Genomic DNA, 22485 nt, shown 5'->3' on the forward strand with positions numbered 1-22485 from the left:
TGGAGCAGAGGCTTTCAGACTGGGAAGGAACCTTACAACACATTTAGCTTAACCTACCTATCCTTTAACAGATGAGGGAACAGATGGGAGATGATCTGCTCAACACCACACGGAGTGGCAGAGTTGGGTTCATCACACAACACTGGTTGCTATGGATCTTAAAATGTAGGTCCACCATATCAGATGACTCCTCACATGTTCCACAGCCTCTCTTAGTTTTTTATCATGGAGGATGAATAATCAAAGGCTGTGGCTTAAAATGAAAAGTAGCCAAACTGGCTGGGACAGTGTTATCACAAACTCCAAACATCCTCATTTTTCATCTGTGCCTCAAGTTGCCTTAAATCAGACTCTGGTAGGAAGAAAGCAGGTCTGTTACTAGTGAAACCCAGTGGAAATGTAAAAGAAAAAGGGCCCAGAAGATCCTAAAATAAAGGAGACAGCAGACATTGGGGATGATTATTGCAAACTGTTATAATTAAGGTGATATTTTATGAGTGTTAAAGACACAGGGCAGACAGGCTCTGCAGCAGGCCCTGGTTTTGGAGGCCCATTCTGGAGAGGAGATGGCACTTGCAGGGAACAGAACTCAATCACTGCTGTTGATGAAGCACAGAGTCACAGTAGAGGCATCGTAGGGATCCTGAGAGGAAAAGGAGGAGTGGAGAGTGTCATGAAGCAATTACTTTAAATTCTGAATCCTTCTGTGCTGCCACTGAGCACATGGACTTCCTGGACAGGTCTCAGTATCACACAGTGTCTGATACATATCCTTCCTTTGGCCCAGGCTACCCACCAGCTCAGGATGCCCAGGTCATCTTCATAAGCATTCATCACAAACTTCCTTTTGCCTCCCAGAGATTTTCCTAACTTGCGTCCCCCCCACCCCCCGCCAATTTTTTTTTTTAGTTGTTGATGGATCTTTATTTGTCTTTATGCTAAGAAATGAACTCAGTGCCTCACACATGCTAGGCAAGTGGTCTCCCACTGAGCTATGACCCCAGCCCCTAACTTGCATCTTAAAAGTACCAACAGGAGGAAGAACTGGGAATGTTCTTGTTAATATAAACCCACAACAAAAATGATTAAGAGCTGGATGCTTCCCAGGGCTGGCAGGTGTGTGGATGATTCCCTGCATTCTTAATCTGTAGGGTGCTTGGATAGATGCTGCTGGAGAAGCCAAAGTCTGAGCTTTTAAGACTTGTTCATGTTTTTGAGAATGGACAGGAATAATCACTGGGAATACTCAGAGCCTAGCGGAACACTGGGACAGGGGAGGGTGAGGAGAGGAAGTTGGCCGCATCCTGAGGTAACTTGCAGGAGGAAGGGAGCACTACTCCCAGAAGCAGCAGCACAAAGGGCTATGTTGAGGCTTGGCTTCAGGGGCCTAGGTTGCTTGGGTGCAGAAGGTGGCCCCTCTTGTAGTTCTGGGTTACTACTTGGGCAAAGCAAAGTCCCAGGCAGTTTCCTGTGCACATTTCCACATGGCCTGCATAAGGCGGGTGAAGCCCATGTCCTTGGGCTTCTCCAGGCCTCTCATCAGTCGCTGCTTCATGATGGAAACAAATTCCTTATTGCTCAGCTCACCATTACCTAGAGGAAGAAGCAAATACAACAGTATAAGTGGAGGCCTTGGAACAAAGCCACTGAGAAAATTCCACTGTTCGCACACCACGTGGTTCCAAAGCCCAGTGTGTCTCACAGCCAAATTCAGTTCTCATGGCTTAGGATGAACTCGTTTGCTCCTTCCTTGATGTTTCCTACTACAATTCAGTGACAGGTCAATGTAGTGTGACAAATTCCAAATGAGAATATAGTATATGCCAGGTAATAAGCTTTGTGCTTTGTCCCCTTGAAATACTCCCAAGTTGTAGAAGAGACAAATAAATGTCAACAGTGTGGCAAATGCTCTCATGAAGTAGACAGGACTAAGGGGCACAGAGGAAGCAGTGTGGCTGCTGGAGAACCATAGTAGTAAGGTATTGCTGACAGAGGTCGGGGATGGCAAGTAAACTCAAGAGGAAGGCAGGAGACAGGTCCCCAGGGTCTTTATTCTTGCCTCTGTCTTTGCTTAGGCTAATTCCCCACCTGGAAAGCTTCCGAATCTCACTCTCCTTTACCTGGCCAATTCCTGCTCATCCTTTGTGATTTCACTCAGGGGACAATTCCAGGAAACCTTTACTGATCTGTGTTTGCACTACCCACAGCAGGCCTAGATATTCTTCCTCTGTTTGTCTTTATTCTCAACACCTGGCACAGGACCCGACATACACCATACTCCATCTTCTTTCTGGAGTTGAAATACTGGAGTGCTCCTCATCCACTATACAGCAAGTTGGGTCTAATATTTTTGTTTTCATTTGTATGTGTGTGTGTGTGTGTGTGTGTAGGGGTGGGAGTACAGGGTGTCCTCTACCATTGAACTACATCCCCTGCCCATTTTATTTTTTATTTTGAGATAGGGTCTTGCTAAGGCTGAGGCTGGCCTTGAACTTGCAATCCTTCACAAACCCAAGTAGTTGGGATTACAGGATTATGTCGCTGTGCTTGGCTGCATTTTTTTTTTTTTTAAGAAAATTACATTTATTAGGAGTGCAATCCAGGAAAAGATTCAAGCAATTTTGAAAATGTGCTCCCTGTTTAAGATCCTTATGGTCATAAATTAAAGCCTGCAGGCAAACTGGAATTATAGGAAGAAATGGAAAGCACATACCAGGGCCAGGGATTATAATTTTTCATCTGACGACACTGAGGGATGAGCTATGGAAGAGGGATGGATTCACAACGTCCAGAAGGGCATGAGGCTCACTGCTCCTGACCCCAGTGGGTCCCACTCACCATCACAGTCAAAAAGTGCAAACACCACATCACACACATGGTCTGAGAGTTCCACTTTAGCCACTGTCCTGGCCACTTGTTGCATGGTCACTGAAAGAGGAAAGATGCAAAATCAGCACAGCAGAGGGCCTTCCATTTTGCTTTCTCAAACTGCTCAAAAATTTTTGACTGTGTTTAAGTCATATTTAAGGAAATGAAAATTTAGCTTTTAACCTATAACTCCCTTTCCTTTTCACCTCAGGTGAAATATTATTAAATTCATAGAGACAGAAAGTAGATTACCAGGGGCCAAGGAGCTTGGAGGGTTAAACTGTGCTTAAATGGGCATAGATTTTGTTTGGGATGATGGAAATGTTTTGGAAATAGTGGTGACAGTTGCATGACACTGTGAATATGATTAATGCCACTGACTTGCATTTTAAAATGCTATTAAATACATCACTTTAAACAATAACTTTAAAAAAGTGAAAATTCACATAATATTTAAAGATGGGATTCTAACAGCCTAAAGCAAGCCATGGCAACTTTTCTAATAAATTATCATCAGAAGAGTTTCTCAAAGCCACACCTGATATTGTATTAGTCTCCTTGCATTTCCTTCCTACTGGAAAAAACATGACAGCAAAAAGTCAAGTAAATAACCAGGAAGCAAGAGGAAGGGGAGGCGAGAACAAGGAGGCTGATCTGCTGTGTGAGCACGAGAAAGCTTCACGCTTCGGTTACTGACAGACAGCAGAGTGAGCTCCTTGCCCTGCTAGATCCCTCTTCCCTACTGGTTCTGCATCAGTCACTGTCGTCTTCCAACAGTGCCCCTTGGGAGAAGCAGTGGCCCTGTCTCACTGAATCAGTATTCAGCTTAAAAAAATATACACAAACACACTTTTTTTTTTTCTTTTTGGCTTGGGTAGAAAATCTCTTTTAGCTTTCTATTTTTTCTTGCTTGGACATTTACTGTTAAATACTAGCAATCACGTAAGAATGGGGTTCTCATGAAACACAAGCCTGGAAGGACAAGGAAGTTTCCAGTCTTCTCTCTCAGTTATCCTCAAACTTGGTCTATCTATACCTACAAATTATGCTCTTGCTTACAGACCCACTCCTTGGCTTTTTCCCCTTCCTGCAGTGCTGGGGATGGAACCCAGGGCTTCGCACATGCCAGGCAATCTCTCCACTACTGAGCTGCACCCCTAGCCTTACAGACATATTCTTAAAAAATATTTTTTTTTAGTTGTAGATGAACACAAAATTTATACATTTTTTATGTGGTGCCAAGTATTGAACCCAGTGCCTCAATGTGCCAGGCAAGTGCTCTATCACTGAGCTACAACCTCAGCCCCCTAGACATACTCTTTTTTTTTTTTAAAGAGAGAGTGAGAGAGGAGAGAGAGAGAGAGAGAGAGAGAGAGAGAGAGAATTTTTAATATTTATTTTTTAGTTCTTGGCGGACACAACATCTTTGTTGGTATGTGGTGCTGAGGATCGAACCTGGGCCGCATGCATGCCAGGCGAGCGTGCTACCGCTTGAGCCACATCCCCAGCCCCTAGACATACTCTTAAGTGAAGTAATACATGCTGGAAAGAAAAGAATTGATTTCTATTTATGAATCAACCAGCAATGAAGTGTTCTCTATAAGCATCAGATTAGATTAATCCAGAAGCAATATGAATTTAAACAAGCTCAGTGTGCCTTCTTTGCTTATTTCCTTCCTATAATTTAGTTCCCGTTACCAGCCTGTGTTGCCTTTTATTTCTCACGTCACATTCATCACCTCCATGCATTCACCACAGTGCCCCCAGGGTCAGCACAGCAGTGGGAAGGAGCAAGGCTTGGTTCCATTGTCACCTTGCTATATGACCCTGGTGGAGTCATTTGATCTCTTAAGACTTCATTTTCTTATATTCAAATAAGGGATGCCACAAGATAACTTCTGAGGTGAGAGAATAGTTTACTGGTGTTTTCATAGGGTTTGGTGGAGGTGCCCAGAAAGAGCTGAATCTTGAATTGGTAAATGGTAGAGAAAAGGAGACTAGGCTGTTCAGGAGGACAGGAGGAGCTTGTTTCCTCTTTCTGTAGCTTTGGGTTCTCCATTTCTCTGAAGATGCAAGTTAAAGTAAGGGAGGAATCAATAGCCCTGGAACTAAAAGACTTAGGTGGAAGAGACTGTGGTGGATTTTCATGAGATGCATCCTGGGGAATCAACAAGACCACAGAGTTCTAAGGGTTAGAAATTTTGCTCTGCAATTTTAGATACTTGATTTGGCTCAGGAAGAACTGATTCTTGCTAACTACACTGCCCAGAGAAGAGACTAGCAATTTTTAAAAGAATTAAAATGGTGACAGCTGGTCATTACACTTCTCAGTAGAAAAATTTATTAAGGAAACTCAGTTCACCTCAGAAGACTGCTCAGTGATTTCAAACTGTGATCACCTACTGAATCCCCCTCCACTGCCACAGAAGCGTGCCCTGAGGAGGGGATCTGTGCTTTTTGTTAACCATTTCTCTTTCTGCATGTCACATCTCACACTTTTTTTCCTTTGGTGGTACTGGAGTTTTAACCCATGGACACTTTCACTGAACTACATCCCCAGCGTTTTTTTGAGACAAGGTCTCACTAATGCCTAGGTGGGCCTTGAACTTGTGATCCTCCTGCCTCAGCTTCCTGAGTCAATACTGGGATTATAGGTGTGTGCCACCATATCTGGATCAGTCTCACGGGTTTAATAGCTATAACCAATGACTATCTTCCTTTTCTCCTACTCACTCACTTCTTCACCTCTCTCAGGACAGAGTGCCTGAGGGTGACTGTCTCGACATTGCAAGACTCTTTCCCATAGACATGGAGAGCCTCCCTGTAAATAAGCTATTAAATAATATTCAAGGATATCAGTAAAGGTGCTTGACAGTTTGTAGTGAAAAATTCATTAAACTGGTATTAAGAGGTTGTAGAACAGGGACCTCTGGCGGCTGCAGCCACATCACCAATGACCTGTGTTCACAGAAGAGCTACAGATTATGTTCCATCTCACAAAGAGGGTGCTGGTGTCCTTCGTACTCTAGGAGGAAAAACCAGGGCTGCCAGGTCATTGTGACTCAAACCACAGGGATGGAACTGGCCAGGGAACAGCCCAACTGGGGTGCCCTTTGGCAGTCCAAGATCCTTAGATAGGCCTCTGGGGTGTGAATCAGCAGGAGGAAACCAACTCACTAGCTGGTGAGCTGTCAAACTGGGAGCCCTTGGGACAAGTGGGATGACAGCAGATTACAAGGCAAGGGCTTGACAGCTGGTCCTGAGAATTGGCTCATTCATACTGCTTCCAATATGTCTGAATCACAAAGCCATAATTAAATCACAGCAAGCAGAACAATCCCTTCCTCAGATCTCAACTTCCTTGTGCAGACCAGTTGTAGGGTCCTGGAATTTTGGCCTTCCCTGTTGGTGACTATGATACTGTGAAATATATATCTGGTATTCTTCCCTATTTCCTGACATAAAACTGAAAATTCTTGGACTCTCCAAAGTGGTCTATCTTTTTGTATGGTAATGAGATGACTGGGGGGTGGAAGCCCCTATGTGGCTTCAGCATAGTACAGTTGGTCACAGGAAAGATCAAGGCCCAATTAGGAGGTTGGGACTTTTCCACTCTGCTCTCCAACCTCTGGGGAGGAAAGAGGGCTGAAAGCTGAGTTGATCACCAATGGCCAACTACTCAATCAATCATGCTGATGTAATGAAGTTAAAAATCACCAAAGCATAAGGTTCAGAGTATTCAAATTGCTGAATGCGGAAAGGTTCATGGAGGGTGGTGCCCCTAGAAAAGCCATGACTGTTCTATGCTCCTTCTCCCAAACCTCTCTTGTACATCTCTTCACCTGTATAGTTTGAAATGTCCTTTATAATAAAGTAGTAAACACATTTCCCTGAGTCCCGTGAGATGTTCTTGCAAATTAACCCTAAGGATATGGACATGGGAACTCATTCGTATCTGGTCAGTCAGGAGCACAGGTCAAACAATCTGGGGCTTGCAAGTGACATCTGAAAGCAGGGGACAGTCCTGGAAGTCTGAGCTCTCAACCTGTGGCATCTGATGCTATCTCCAGATGTGCAGCATCAGGATTAAACTGAATTAGAGGACACCCTGATGCTTTCTGCTACAAAATGGATTGCTTACTTTCTGGTGGGGAGAAATCCACACATTCTGAGATCACAGGAGCCTTCTGCATTGCTCACTGTAGTGTGAGAGCAGAGGAAACACTGTTCTTCCTACAGAGTTGAGGCCAACTGATTGATGGTTGAAATTCCAGTTCGTAATCTGAAAGATGTCCACATGGAGAATGAAGGCAGCATGAAAAAAAGAAATCCTAGGTTTCCAAAGACTATGTATTCCTTTTGTACAAATCTGCCCAGGTGCCCTACAAGAGGCATGACATGAGATTTTGTGATTTCTATTAGATTGGGGTTGAGCAATGGGTTTGTAGAAGCAGGCTCATTTGGCACTCAAAAATCTGGGACCATCTGGTTTTTTCTTTTTGGTACTGGGGATTGAACCCAGAGGTGCTTAACCACTGAGCCACATCCCCAGCCCTTTTTAAATATTTTATATCAAGACAGGGGTTTACTGTTTCTTAGGGCCTTGCTAAGATGCTAAGGCTGGCTTTGAGCTCTCAATCCTCTTGCCTCAGCCTCCTGAGCCATTGAGATTACAGGTGTGCAGCACTGCACCCAATAATGGCTGGCCGGCTGGCCTGTCTTCCTTCTTTCCTTCCTTCCTTGCTACCTCCCTCCCTCCCTTCCTTGGTACTGGGGAGTGAATTACAGAGTGAGTGCTCTACCCCCTAAGCTATATTGCCAGTCTTTTTAGTTTTCACTCTGAGCCAGGGTCTCAGTTAAGTTGCCCAGGCTGGTCTTAGACTTGTGATCTTTCTTCTGTCTCAGCCTCCTGAGTAGCTGGGATTGTAAGAATGGACCACTGTGCCTAGCACCACCTGGTTTTTTGAAAAGCTCATGCAGAATCTGAGTTGTGCCAGGTCCTCAATCTACTCTCTGGTATGGTTCATGACTGTATAAACAATAGGAAGAAAGCCATGCTGGTTTGTGTGATATATCATAAACTATATTACATAAAACTCATCACCACAATAGTTGAGCAAGTGAGTTCTGGAGTGACAGGAGACCAAATGGCCACTTGGAATCAGATAATCTTAGAAGCAAAGAGAACCCAGAGAAATCCAGGATTTTTAATAACTTTCCCAAAGTCACGAAGCTAGTAGGTAATGGCGCTGGGTCTAAAGTTAAGCCCAATATACTTTCTCTTTTCACACTGGGTCCACTCAATCCCTTATATGGATAACACCAATTCCTCCATGAATCCAACCATCACCCCAAAGAAAAAGAGTTCAGATGAAGGAAAAGCCAAATTGGGGAATACTCAGTGCTTTTGGTCAAAGATGAATAACTGAATAGCTGGGAGTTGGGAGGAGCCAGCTTTAGAGCTTGGCCACAGATCTGACTGCTCCATAAATGCAAGGCACTTAGCATTCCCTTGGAATTCATACTGATAATTTCAGAGACAAATTAAACAGTGACCCAATGAAAAGCACATATGACAAACGTGGCCCTGGGAGTTTTTCCCAACAGCTGCCTTTTAATGCACAGGTACAGCTTGGTTCAGTGTGACCCAGTTAGGAGCTGCCTGTCTCCCCCAATGTAAAGGAGTCTGGAAAAGTGACCTGACATGTTGGGCTGATAGTCTCCAGCTGTGTGGCTATGTGATTATTCCTGCCTTACTGGACTACAGCAGAGAATATCAAAAGCCAGCTTGCAACTGCCAAGGGGAAGTAAGGGGAGATATTGTGCCATAGCCCTAGTGAGGCTTGCAATGTCTCAGTTTCTAGATGGCTTTGAATGGAACAAAGGGGAAGATTTTTCCTTGAAGAGCATTTGTCCTTTCTTTTGTATCTTCTTCCAAGGCACTTGGGCAAATATGACACACATATTTTAACCTGATTTTGGAGTGAGATGAGGGGAAAGGACAGCATTGAGGAGAACCAGCAATTAAAGGAGCCCAGAGCAAGGGTGGCACTTGCTAGCCAGGTTCTGGCCTTGCAATGTGCCCCACGCCCCCCAAACGAGCCATGGTACACTAATAATGAAAATGAGGACAATTCCTTGTTCTGCATGGCCCTTCTGAACCCCAGGCAGGTTGTTCCCTCTATGTGTTCAGTCTGCTGCCCCTCAGAGGCAGTACTGCCAGTCCTGGCTTCTAATTTATGGTACACACCACAGAGAAAACTTATAGTCAAGTTTTCTGAACCTCAGAGCATCATCATCCCAGATGATGGCTTCAGTGGGCTTTTGCTTAATTTGGTAAATCTAGTTTAGCAGTGAGATTTATTCTATCATTTAGTATTATATTGAGCTTCATGAAAAAATACTCATTATATCTTGTTTACAAAGGAATGTCTCTCTCTCTCTCTCTCCCTTTTTATTTTTTGAGACGGAGTCTTGCTAAGTTGCCCATCTCAGCCTCCTGAGTACTGGGACTACAGGTGCATGTCACCATACCAGGCTTTGGGCAAGCATTTCTACAAGAACCATTGGACAGTCAATAAATTTGGCTGATGCACGAGGGAACGATCCCAATTTAGTATGTTCCACTAAGACAGGTGAAATATCTGATGTATTATCAAATAAAAATGGGTTAAATATGGAATAGTATGAATTTAATAGGAGATACAATTTGGATCTGAATTCTAAAGAAGTAAAAAGACAGAATGTTCTAGATTGGTGTGATGCAGGGTGGGTGTGGAGGAGTCGGTTTGAATAAAGTAGGGGAAGCAAAGAGGAGCACTACAGCCTGACTCAGGAGCTTAAACAGAAGATGCAGAGGGAACCTTGCATGAGCAGGGTCTTGCAGAGGGCCAGAGGCACCTCTATGCAAGGGAACTTTGATAATAAGCAAGTTCTTATCTGGACACCAACGTACCATATTAATTTGATTTTCTTTCTCAATCTTTAAGTATCCATTCTTTTAACTTTCAGAAAATTATTTTTGATTAGGCAATACATTCATCTGTTTCAAAATTCAAGTAGTACAAAAAGGTAGAAGTCTCCATTCCAACCTTATCCCTCATCACTTAGTTGTCAGAGGCAAACAATATCACCAGTTCCTCCAGAAATATCACATGGACAGAAAAACAAGTATTCTTCACCACAGACATGGCGGTGTACCAAATATAGTGCTTTGCTTTACTCATTTAACATTTTGCCTGAGAAATAATTCCATACTGTTGAGAGCCATCCATGGACTATGTGTGGAACAATCAGCATGGAAGCCCATTGAACAGGAAAATCTGGTATTTGAGAACTTCCAGTGGCATACTCACTGGTTAAGACCAACAAGATACATGTGAATTTCTATTCAGCTCTGCCAAAAAAGGTCCCACACAGCATCGCAGATGGGGTAACCTGCTGCAGCCATATAGCCACACAGACTCTCTATGGGTATAGCCTGCCAAGATGCCAATCAACCTGTTGACTGCAAGACATCCCGAAGCAAGACTCTGCCCCTGAAACCTTATCCCTGCTTTGATGTACCCCCTTAAATAAACCACCAGTCATTTTTCAGTTGTTGAGCTCTAGCTCCTGTGTGGGCTGGACCTACCAGGCGCTCTGCTTTAAAACTTATTCTTTGACTCTATCTTTTATTTCTTCACTAGTTATTTCAGACTCGATATTCTCAGGTGTCAAATACCCTCCTGGGCAGGAGGAATTGCCTGGGCAAGGTGCTGGCAGCCTCTCGACACCATACCAGCACACAGACAGCTTCTTTTAAGAGTTGCAAAGTAACTCTTTTAAATGTCCACTGGCTGGACATCTGTAATTTATTTAATCAGTTCCTCTTTTATTCTTCTCAATCTTTATAAAATTATTTCCTTGGTGGACTGTTTTTTCAGCTCCAACAAAGTCTGATTCTAATGGCTGAACTGAGAGTAACTGATACATTTAACTTTGGTTTGTTGAAATGACATGGAAGACTAAAAATCACCTTTACCAGGATCTTATTAGACTTCTTATTAGGCTTCTAAAGAGAGTAATCCTTGAAGCCCCTACAAAGCATTGCTTGTAATAAATACTCATCTCTATGTTTTCCTAGTATTGGTGTCATTCTTGACATTGTTCTTTTCTGGCTTTCCCCCCCATCCCCCCAAGGTATGTAATGCTGGCTGATTTTTTTTGGGGGGGGCACTGGGGATTGGGCACAGAGGTACTTTACCACTGCCACAAACCCAGTCCCCCCCCCCCCTCTTTTTTTCTTTAATTTTGACACAGGGTCTCACTAAGTTGCTTAGAGTCCCACTAAGTTGCTGAGGCTGGCCTTGAACTTGTGATCCTCCTGCCTCAGCCGTCCTGGCTGATTTTGTCCTTACTATCTGCTTATATGTGGATGTTCTAGGCAGTTTATCCTACCCTAAACTCCCCTTTCTCTCACAATGGTAATCATGAATCTCTAAAGCCACTCTCCTCCTCTTTGGGGTGCTTATATAACTTTTTTACTAAATCATAATATATTCAAAGTGATATAATCAAGCCAGAATCAACCTTTAGAATGCTAAGTGACTTCAAATTTGGGAAAATAAACCAGAAAAAAATGCCTCATAAAGCAGACATTTATTTCAGATTTTGAGCCTCCTTGCCTACATCATGAATAATTTTACTTTAAAAATTGATGGCTTTGTCTTAAATGAGTGGAATCCTGGCCAACACTCCTCCTCACATATAAATATTTTTATAAAATGCAATGATGAACTGAAGCACAGGGGCCTGCCTCCCACAAAATTTAAAAGAATTTATAAAATAGAAGGTTTTTCTTTCATAATCTCTTCCCCACACATCTCTGTAACATTTATACCTCCTGCCTTCATGCTCTTAGTCTCCGCTGTCTGGGGGGATTCTTATTCTGAATAGTAGGATTCTTGTTTCCCTCTATTTCTGCCATCACATTAAAGCACTGAGTCCCCTTTATGATACTCTAGGCTCTTCTAGCAGCAGTGGGCACCATGTTCTAAAGAGAACACAGGTATGGAAGTCATATGATGAGTGATTTAAGCAAGTCATTTTCTTTCATGTAGGTTAAAAACAATAAAGTAATTAAGAGTTTGAACAAAATGTTTTTTTAAGCTCCCTTCCAGGCAAAAACTTTTGACTGTTATGTTATTATTGTTTTTAGATAACAGTGCAAAACAGGGGCCGGGATTGTGGCTCAGTGGTAGAGCACTCACCTGGCACATGAGAGGCTCTGGGTTCAATTCTCAGCACCACATAAAAATAATATAAAGATATTGTGCCCAACTACAACTAAAAAATAAATTTTTAAAAACAGTGCAAAATGGCTTAAATTAATTTAAATGTCTTTATCTAATCTTCAGAAGTCCTCAAAGAATAAAATTAAAAGGTGGGGGTTTGGGGAATTATGGCTGGCGTGGTAGATAGGATTCTGAGGTGGCTCCCAACATTCCCACCTGTGGTTCACACAGCCTGTATATTTCCCTCCCCTCAAGTGTGGGCAGGGCCTGTGAATGTGACTGTCACTCTGGTAATTAGGTTATTTTATATAAAAAATGTGATGGACAGTCACCCCATAATTACGTTACATAAGAATCCACTTATGTAGACAGGGAGAGGGATTTTCCTACTGGCTTTGAAGAGGTGTGCTGCTGTGCTGTGAGAGGGCCACATGGTGAGGACCTGCGAACAGTTAACAGGCAACAAGGAAAAGGAGATCCTAGTCCAACCATGGAAAGGAACTGAATTATGCCACCACCCTCAATGAGTTTGGAAAACCCTGAACTCCAGATGAAAACGCAGCCTTAACAACACCGATTGCAGCCTTGTTAAGACCCTGAGCAGAGAATCCAAAGGTGCTGTACCCAAACTCTTGACTTACAGAAGCTCTGAAATAATGTAAGGGTTGCAACAGAAAGCTAACAGAGCTGGTCTGGGTTTATGTTTATAGTTGGGAATGTCCTTTTGGGGCTTCTCAAGCCATACTTTATACGCAGCTGCCCTTATTTTTTAGGTGCATGCACACTCTTCTGCAACTGAATTCTGAACTGCATAACTTAGATCTAATAGAGGCACAAGACAAGGTCTAATTAAGTTTTAAATTTCCCAGTGAGAAAATAAATTAAAACTGCCACCTTTCTTTTGGGAATTCAATAGCTTTTGCTCTGACTTCAAATCTATCTGGATAATTACAGGTTAGTTCATTTTCATAGATTTGAACATAACTTCAGACTACAACATGTCCCTTAAAACATTACTACATTCAGTAAAAAGTTGATTTTGTTACAGTAATAGAAGTGAAAATCTGGATAAATCCTTGGAGATGTTTAATATAACCCCCATTGGAATATTAGAGAAGTTGTGACCTGCTCAAGGTGTCACAGGAAGTTAGTGACATGAGAAGGTGCTGGAGTTCCACCACTCTCTCCCTCATTCCAAGCTCTAGAATGGTCCACTATCCTTTCTGGAATCTGACCATGTTTAAAATTAATTCACTTGTTTGGTTCATTGAACATCTACTATATGTAAAGAATTGTCTAGGTCTGACTAGGACACAAAGATGTAGAGAATATGGTTCATGTCTACATAATGATGAAACTGAAGCTAAAGGCTTCAATCCTCATTGATAATTAACAAACTTAGAATTTCCAAGCTGCAAGAATCTAAAAACTGACTGTAGATATTATTTCCTCAAAAGTAGGCTTCATTAAGCCCAAGGGTGGTCTTTAAAACATTTTAAAAATTATTTTTATTTTTTTGTGGTGTTGAGGATGGAACCCAGGGCCTTTGGCATGTTAAGCAAGTACTCTACCACTGGGTCACAACTCCAGCCCCCTCTACCTTTTTAAATTATTTTTGTTATCAGGGATTGAATTCAGGGGTACTTAACTACTGAGTCACATCCTCAGCACTTTTCATTTTTTATTTTGAGAAAGGGTCTGGCTAAGTTGCTCAGGACCTCAACTAAGTTGCCGAGGCTGGCCTTGAACTTGTGATCCTCCTGCCTGAACCGCTAGGATTATAGACATGTGCCACCCGGCTCAGCCACATTTTTTTTTTTAAGTAAGTTTTTGTTAAGTTGTCATATAAGTAGTCAGAATAAAGCAGCTAGAGTTTGAAAACCAGTATAGGTGGCTGGGTATAGTTACAATATCAATCTAACATTTTCGTGTAGTATTATTTCTTAATTTTTCACAATAGCTCTGAAACAAGTATTTGTAACATAGAACAAAAACTGGAGGCTTTGAGACCTTGAGGGATTTGTCCAAGGTCACTAGTAAGTAGCATGGATTCAACCTCAGGTTTGAGTGTAAAGCCAAAATTTATGCTTAGCACCTCCCAAGTTTATGGGTAGGCAGAATTAATACTGTTACAATGGCCATTTTACCAAAAGAGATCTATAGCTTCAAAGCAATCCACATCAAAATACCAGTGACATTCTTTAACAAATGAGAAAAAAATTTATATGGAAGAACAAAAGACCCAGAAGAGCCAAAGCAATTCTGATCAACAAAAACAAAACAAAACAAAACAACCAATGCTGAAGGTATCATAAAACCCAATTTTAAATGATGCTACAGAGCTATAGTACTGGCATAAAAGCAGACACATAGAACAATGGAATAGAATAGAAGACACAGAGGTAAACACACACAGACACCATCATCTGATTTTTGAGAAAGGTGTCAAAAACATATGTTGGAGAAAAGAAATGATGCTGGGAGAACTAGATATCTATATGTAGATTATGAAACTAGATCTCTTTTCTCTCACCCTGCACAAAAGTCAACTCAAAAATGGATCAAAGACCTAGGAATTAAATTAAAACTTAGTGGCACATGCTTGTAATTCTAGAAATTTAGGAGGTTGAGGCAGGAGGATCACAAGTTTGAGGCTAGCCTGGGCAACTTATTGAGATGCTCAGCAACTTAGCAAGACCCTGTCTCAAAAACTGAAAAAGAGCTGGGGATGTAACTCAGTGGTAAAGCACCTTTGGGTTCAATCCCCAGTAATCCCGCCCCTCACCAAAACAAACAAACAAAGAACCAAACAGATCCTCAACATCAAAAACAAACAAAAAAACCTAAATAAACTAAATGATACTTCTTGGTAGAAATACAAATGGCCAAGAATTATATAAAAAAAGGTCCAACATTTTTACCATTAGGGAAATGAAAAATAAAAGTATATTGAGGGCTGGGGATATAGCTCAGTTGTTAAGAGTGTTTGCCCATGCACAAGGCCCTCGGGTTCAATCCCCAGTACCACAAACAAACAAACAAACAAACAAATAAATAAATAAATCGAAGGGCTAAGGCTGTAGCTTAGTGCTTGCCTAGCATGTGTGAGACACCAGGTTCAATCCTTAGCATCGCAAAAAAATAAACAATTTGCCAGAATTTTATTGAGGATTTTTGCATCTATGTTCATTAGAGATATTGGTCTGAAGTTTTCTTTTTTTTTTGTCTTTGCCTGTTTAGAATTAGGGTGATATTGGCCTCTTAGAATGAGTTAGGAAGTGCTTCCTCTTTTTCTATTTCATGATATTTTGGAGAGTATTGGTATTAGTTCTTTTTTAAAGGTCTTGTAGAACTCAACAGGGCTGTGCATCAACAGGGCTTTTCTTGGTTGGTAGGCTTCCTGATGGCATCTTCTATTTCACTGCTTGAAACTGATCTGTTTAAATTGTGAATATCACCCTGATTCAATTTGAGCAAATCATATGACTATATAAATTTGTTGATGCCTTAGATATTTTCTATTTTCAAAATAATTTCTGATTGTCTTCTGTATTTCTGTAGTATCTGTTGTGATATTACAATCTCTAGGATATATAAAGAACTCAAAAATGTTAACGCCAAAAACCCCACAACTAATCCAATCAATAAATGGGCCAAGGAACTGAACAGACACTTCTCAGAAGATACATAATCAATAAACAAATATATGGAAAAATGTTCAACATCTCTAGCAATTAGAGAAATGCAAATCAAAAGTACTTTAAGATTTCATCTCACTTCAGTCAGAATGGCAGCTATTATGAATACAAACAACAATAAGTGTTGGTGAGGATGTGGGGAAAAAGGCACACTCATAGATTGCTGATGGGACTGCAAATTGGTGTGGTCAATATGGAAAGCAGTAAGAAGATTCCTTGGAAAACTGGGAATGAACTACCATTTGACCCAGCTATCCCACTCCTCGGTCTATATCCAAAGGACTTAAAAACAGTATACTAATGGGACACAGCCACATCAATGTTTACAGCAGCACAATTCACAACAGCTAAACTGTGGAACCAACCTAGATGCCCTTTAGTATATGAATGGATAAAGAAAATGTGGTATATAAACATAATGAAATATTAGTCAGCTTTAAAAGAGAATAAAATCATGGCATTTGCAGGGAAATAGATAGAGTTGGAGAATATAATGCTAAGTGAAGTAAGCCAATCCCAAAAAACCAAATGCCAAATGTTTTCTCTGATATAAGAATGCTGATTCATAATGGGGTTGTGGGGTGGAGCATGGGAAGAATAGATGAACTCCAGATAGGACAAAGGGGAGGGGGGGAGACGGAGGGAGTATGGGGATAGGAAAGATGGTAGAGTGAGATGGACATCATTACCCTAAGTACATGTATGAAGGCAGGAATGGTGTGACTCTACTTTGTGTACAACCAGAGATACAAAAAATTGAGCTTTATATGAGTAATATGAATTGTAATGCATTCTGCTGTCATATACAACAAATTAGAGTAATTTTTTTTAAAAGAAAAAAAACAAAATAAAGGCATTCTATCCATTTACAACTGCACTGAAAGTCCATCTTATTCTAGTCAGAATGGGAATCATAAATAACAATAAGTGTTGGTGAGGATGTGGGGAAAAAGAAACTTATGAACTATTGGTGAAAAGGTAAGTTATTACAGCCACTATGGAAATCAGTAGGGAAGTACCTCAAAAAACAAAAAATGGAACTACTATATGATCCAGCTATACTACTACTTAGAATTTATCCAAAAGAATTAATAACAGCACACTTTTAGAGATACATGTGTTGCCATATTTATAGCAGCATAATTAATTCATAGTAGTGAAGTTATGGAATCAGCCTAGGTGTCCATCAACAGATGAATGAATAAAGAAAATAGGGCATATATACAAAAAAAGTTTTATTCAGTCATAAAGAATAATGAAATAATGTCATTTTCAGGTAAATGGATGGAACTGGAAAGAGAGTTTCATGTTAAGTGAAATAAGCCAGACTCAGAAAGACAAGTGTCATATGTAGAAGCTAGAGAGAAAAAGGGAAAAAAAAGGGATCTCATAAAACCAGAAGGGAGACCATCAGGGTAGGGAAACCATTATGGCATCAGTGGGAGAGAAGAGGAGGTAGCGAAATTGATCAAATTATGTTATGGGCATATATGTATATGCCATCATGAACCCCACCATTCTGTAGAGTTAATATGAATCAACAAAAAATGAAAAATTATGCTTAGCACAATTTCTGGTTAACTCTCAATAAATGCTAGATTCCAGAGCAGTGTCTAAGTGAAATGAGCTCCCAACATACAGCTGAGTGGAGATGGTGAAGAACATCTGGATCATTAGAAGCTGAGACGTCTGCTTCTGTACCCTGCATTTTGATGTTCAGAAATGAACAGCTTAGCATACACATTTCTTTTAAAGGATATTGTGGCACCAACTTTCCCTGAAGCATGACTTCATTTAAGTGACTTTAGGCTTTTGCGTTTTGGTTTTTCTGTGGAAAGTATTGAGATTAGAAAGGTTAAGAACACAAATGTGGCTTTTAGGACATTCCCACATGAAATATGGAGCTAGATTAAACCACTCCAAAGGTCTGTCACTTAAGGTAAGCACTACAGATTTTAGAGGCTGTCTGAGCTGAAGAACATGCTCCCAAACAGCTGCTAGGGAAAACTTCATAGACTCAGGAGAAGGGCACTGTCTCCAGAACATTCCCTTCTTACCCTAGGGATGGTCAACTCGTAGTCCAGGGCAACTGGGGAGAAACAGCTTAGAGTCTTTCTTCTCTAGGATACTGAGAAGTGCAGTTCAAAATGGTGAATTGCACTGCCTTCTGGATTGCGCTTCAGCAAAGATTTTCAAACTCCAACAAAATCTTGGAACGTACTGTAAGTCTACATGATGGCTTGGGAAATATACACACTTTGGGATTAAGCTTTAATTAAGCCAGCTTGAATCCTGGCTCTACTACTTAAATAGGGATAATACCACCAACCTTTCAGGTTTTGAGGATTAAGAGAGATACCATACATAAAGTGCTTAGCATCGTGCCTGGTACATGAAAGCTGCTTTAAAATGATAGTTACTAGTGTTCCAGATGTGCAATGGCCTCTAAAGGGGAATGTTATAGAATGCTTAGTGCTTGGGAGGGGTGTCAGCTTCTCTATTAAAGATGGATGTTCAGATTGTATGATTTTGTCATGTGCTCAAAATTACTTACTCAGTAATTTCGACTCTTCCAACAACCTGTAGGGACCTATATGCCAAAAGAGTGAGGCTTTTACTTTAGGACTGGGGCTGTAGTTCAGAATTAGAGCACTTGCCTAGCATATATGAGGCCCTGGGTTAGACTCCCAGCACTAGGGGAAAAATATTGTACTCATTAAATTATATGACTAAAAGAATTTGAAAGCCACAAAGGTTCTTAGAAGTCATCCACGTGATCCAAGTCACCTAAGAGAGAAAAGAACTGGAATCATTTAATAGTGAGACTGATACTCAAAACCAACCAACCAACCAACCAAACAAAAAAACCAAACTTTGGGGTTGCAAAGAACATCCTTTTACTGCTTATCCTTTTGGCTTGTCAGACAACAAGGTAAACTGTGCATATAGAATGTAAGGACAGACAAGTTATAAACTACAAATTCCAATCTAAGCAGAACTGTGCTGGGGCATGAATAGCAAATGCATGGATTTTAGAGCAAATCAAGTTTGTTTTATTCAGTTCAAAGTACATAGGGGACAAAACTAGACCCACAAGTTTACCAAATCTATAACAGTCTGGGATGCTTTACACTAGGGCATAACTGTACCTGGAAAACTTTACTTTCTTGGCAGAAATAGGATTACTCAGATTTACAGGCCATAAGCTCACTCTTGAGATCCAGCTCAAATAATTTTTAACTACTTCATCATAGGAAGCTGTTGGGGAAGGAGTTGTGTTCAATTTCCCATTACCTACTTGAACAGACAAATAATTCAGATAGCCTGTGAGAGGTAATATATCTAATTTTACACCTAGTATGTGTACGAATGAGCAATAGAATTGGTTCCTTTTGAGTGCTAAACAAAAGAGATGACATACACTGAAAACACAATATTTCATGGAGAAAGGTTCTTTTCTGAAGAGGTCAGAATTCACCAAGGAAAATTTCTTCTTAACTAAGACACCATTATCACAGGGGCCATGCAGAACTAAGAAACTGCCTCACTGAAATTTCCAAATTTAGGAACTGAATCATGCTCCATTATGGCAAACATGCAGCTGCTACCTGTCTGGATCTCTCATTGTTTAGAGGAACATTAACTCTGTAAAGTGTTAAAAATATTTTAGAGCAAATCAAGTTTGGAAACTATAGCCTTTTTTTGGAGATTGATAATACATATTTAAAGCTGGTGGGAGTAGTGCTACAGGAAGAAATTTTGTATAACTCTGGCAGTTTCCAAACTTATTTGAATCATGGAACACCTTTCTTTTAAAACCTACAGAACCATTAACACACTGCAGTATACAGTATTCTTGATAATGCCATTTGGGGAATTCTGTGCTAACTTAGGTCCAAAGACTGGTTTGTAAGCTCTAAACTAGCCAAGAAAGAGACAGTGCCAGAGCCTCAAGAAGGTGGCAATTTTTAAAGGTCTTAACTTTTGGGAAAAATGAAGACAGCTGAGAGTAACCAGACCGAGAGCAGAAGCCAGATAAAAAGTACTCCCGTCTCCACCCCTGCATTACTCTTTCCTACCCTGGCATGTGTCAGGGCTCCACTTTTCAGTTTCAAGATCTTCTTATGGCCAGTCAGTACTAACCACACCAACCTGAAGCTGCTTGTATACTTTTCTGTCTTTTCCCCCATTAGACTGTGAGTTTCTCGAGGGCAGAACCCTGTGCCGAGCATAGTAACTGGCTGAATAACTGGATGAGCCATACTTAGTTTTGTTTAATTATCAACTTACATGGAAATAGCTGACTTCTATTAAATATTCACTGCCTGACAGGCCAAGATTAAGTCCTTTGTATAGATTTATTCTCACAACAACCTTAAGAGGTAGGTATTTTTATCCTTATTTTAAAAACATAGAAACTAAATTCAGAAAATGCCAAAGCTACCTGACTATAAATGATGTTGAGCCAAGTCTTGAATTCAGGTAACATGACTATGGGGAGCCACTCTGAATGACCCACGCCTTCTAGTCCTGAAGCAGGAGGCTTCCAAACACTACATTTCATGGTGACTTGGGCGTTGCCCAGCTCAGATAAGAGGAGGGTCTTCAGATGTAGGTGTCACCCCTGGGGTTGAGTTCACTCACCTGTCCCTTGTAACCTTGCCTCTTCTGGCTTTTTTTGGATAGAACTTTCTAAGAATAAGGGTCCCCCCAAAAAGCCTACTTCTGAACGTGCTTGCTCTCTCTCTTGCTAGCCTCTCGTGACTTTCTCTTGCTCTCCCTTTTGGGGAGCCTGAGGCCAAGAGCAGAGAAGCTATCCTGAAGCTTGTGTAAAGGTAATTTATTTCTGTGTTTTATTTGGTGTCCCTACAAATTCACACAAGCGACCTTAAGTTCAGCTGCCCGTGCATTTGAGCTGCAACCTGTGGATATGACTTTGATTGAAAATAGCATCTTTGCAGATATAATTAAGGATTTGGAGATGAGATCATCCTGGATTACCCAGCTGGTCTCTAAATCCAGTGACAAGTGTCCTTATAAGACACACAGAAGAAGGACATTTGAGGAGAAAAGGGGAACCACAAAGAGAGAGAGAGAGTTTAGAGAGATGCAGCTACAAGTTAAGTAACATCTAGAGCCAGAAGAAATTGGAAGAGACAAAGAAGGATGCTTTCCTACAGCCTTTGGAGGGAGTGTGGCCCTGCTACATCTTAATTTCAGATTTCCTGCCTTTAAAACTGTGAACTGTAAGAAAACAAATTTGTATTGTTTTAAATCACTGAGTTTGCGGCTGGGAATGTAGCTCAGTGGTAGGCACTTGCCTAATATGTGTGACGCCCTGGGTTCAACACTGCAAAAAAAAAAAAAAAGGTAAATCATTGAGTTTGTGGCCATCTGTCATAGCAGTCCTAGGAAAAAAATTCACATGGATTCTCCTTGTTTCCTTGTTACTTAGCATGGCTCTAAACCAACTTCTCCTAGATATCTACTGTTACACACACACAGGGAATCCAACGTTAGATGAAACCAAGAAGTCAAAGAAAATGGCAAAACATCATACATGTCACAGCCAAACGTACTTTTGCATGTCAGTGGAATTTGTACCACTGCCTCCGTTAATACAGATAATGAGGCACAGAATTTATAAGGAGTATAAGGAAACTAAACATTTCAGTAAATGGCCTAACTCAGAAACACTTTTCCTTTTTTTAATCACTAGGTTGCATTTCTCTTTGCTACCACTACCCTGAATCATTCTATTTTGTACACCCTATAATTTTAACACAAATACTGATTCATCCTATATGGTTGTTCTTTAAAGTAGTGCTATTAGCTTTAGTTGAGCTCTTCCAAAAAAAAAGTATAAAAAATAAAAAGAAGCTTATTAATTCTATTTTTACAGTAACGGAAGAGTTCAATTCTTAAATTTTTGGATTTGAAGATGCTGTCTAATCCTCTTTTGTGAAACAGAGCAAAATAACCAGGCTATTCTGGAGAAATAACCTAGTAATGCCTCCCCCCTAATCTACACATTTACACTTTTTCCACCTAAAAGATTTTACAACGATCAGAGAAGATATTATTTTAAACAAATGCTATTTTAAAAATCTAGTGAATTAATAAAATGAGATAAAAGTCATCCAGGTTAGAAAGCACAAAGTAAAATTATATTGAAGATGGAATGATCTTAATTTTTCCAGCTTCATTGAGATATAATAAATAAAAATCATATTTATTTAAGGTATACAATATAATTTTGATTTTATGCAGTACTGGGGATTGAACTCAGGGTTTTAGGCATTCTAGGCAAGCACCGTACCACTGAGCTATATCCCCAGTTCCAACATTTTTTTTTTAATATTTATTTTTTTTAGTTATAGTTGGACACAATACCTTTACTTTATCTATTTATTTCTATGTGGTGTTAAGGATTGAACCCAGGGCCTCGCATATGCTAGGTGAGTGCTCTACCACAATCAAGCTAACTAACATTTCCATCACTTTAGATGGGTATCTTTTTGTGTACATGTATGGTAAGGAACACTTCAGGTCAACTCTTAGCAAACTCCAAGTATATAATACAATATTACTAATTATAGTCATAATGCTATACATTAGCTCTCTAGAATTAACTCATCCTGCAT

At 40.6% G+C, this 22485-nt stretch overlaps 1 protein-coding gene across 3 annotated transcripts in view; it reads right to left on the minus strand.

The window, feature by feature from the left end:
• Window positions 1-454: 454 nt before the first annotated feature.
• MICU1 (mitochondrial calcium uptake 1) overlaps window positions 455-22485 on the minus strand; it is a 188988-nt gene continuing 166957 nt past the window's right edge. For all 3 annotated transcript variants that reach the window (XM_081267168.1, XM_081267166.1, XM_081267167.1), the window contains 2 exons: window positions 2839-2928; window positions 455-1593 (listed from right to left, as the gene is read on the minus strand). In XM_081267168.1, the coding sequence (XP_081123294.1) occupies window positions 1436-1593; window positions 2839-2928 (248 nt within the window). In that variant the 3' untranslated portion in view covers window positions 455-1435. The remainder of the gene's footprint in view (window positions 1594-2838; window positions 2929-22485) is intronic.

Source organism: Spermophilus citellus (genome assembly GCF_964194105.1).
Source record: "Spermophilus citellus genome assembly, chromosome: 15".
NCBI classification, from domain to species: Eukaryota; Metazoa; Chordata; class Mammalia; order Rodentia; family Sciuridae; genus Spermophilus; species Spermophilus citellus.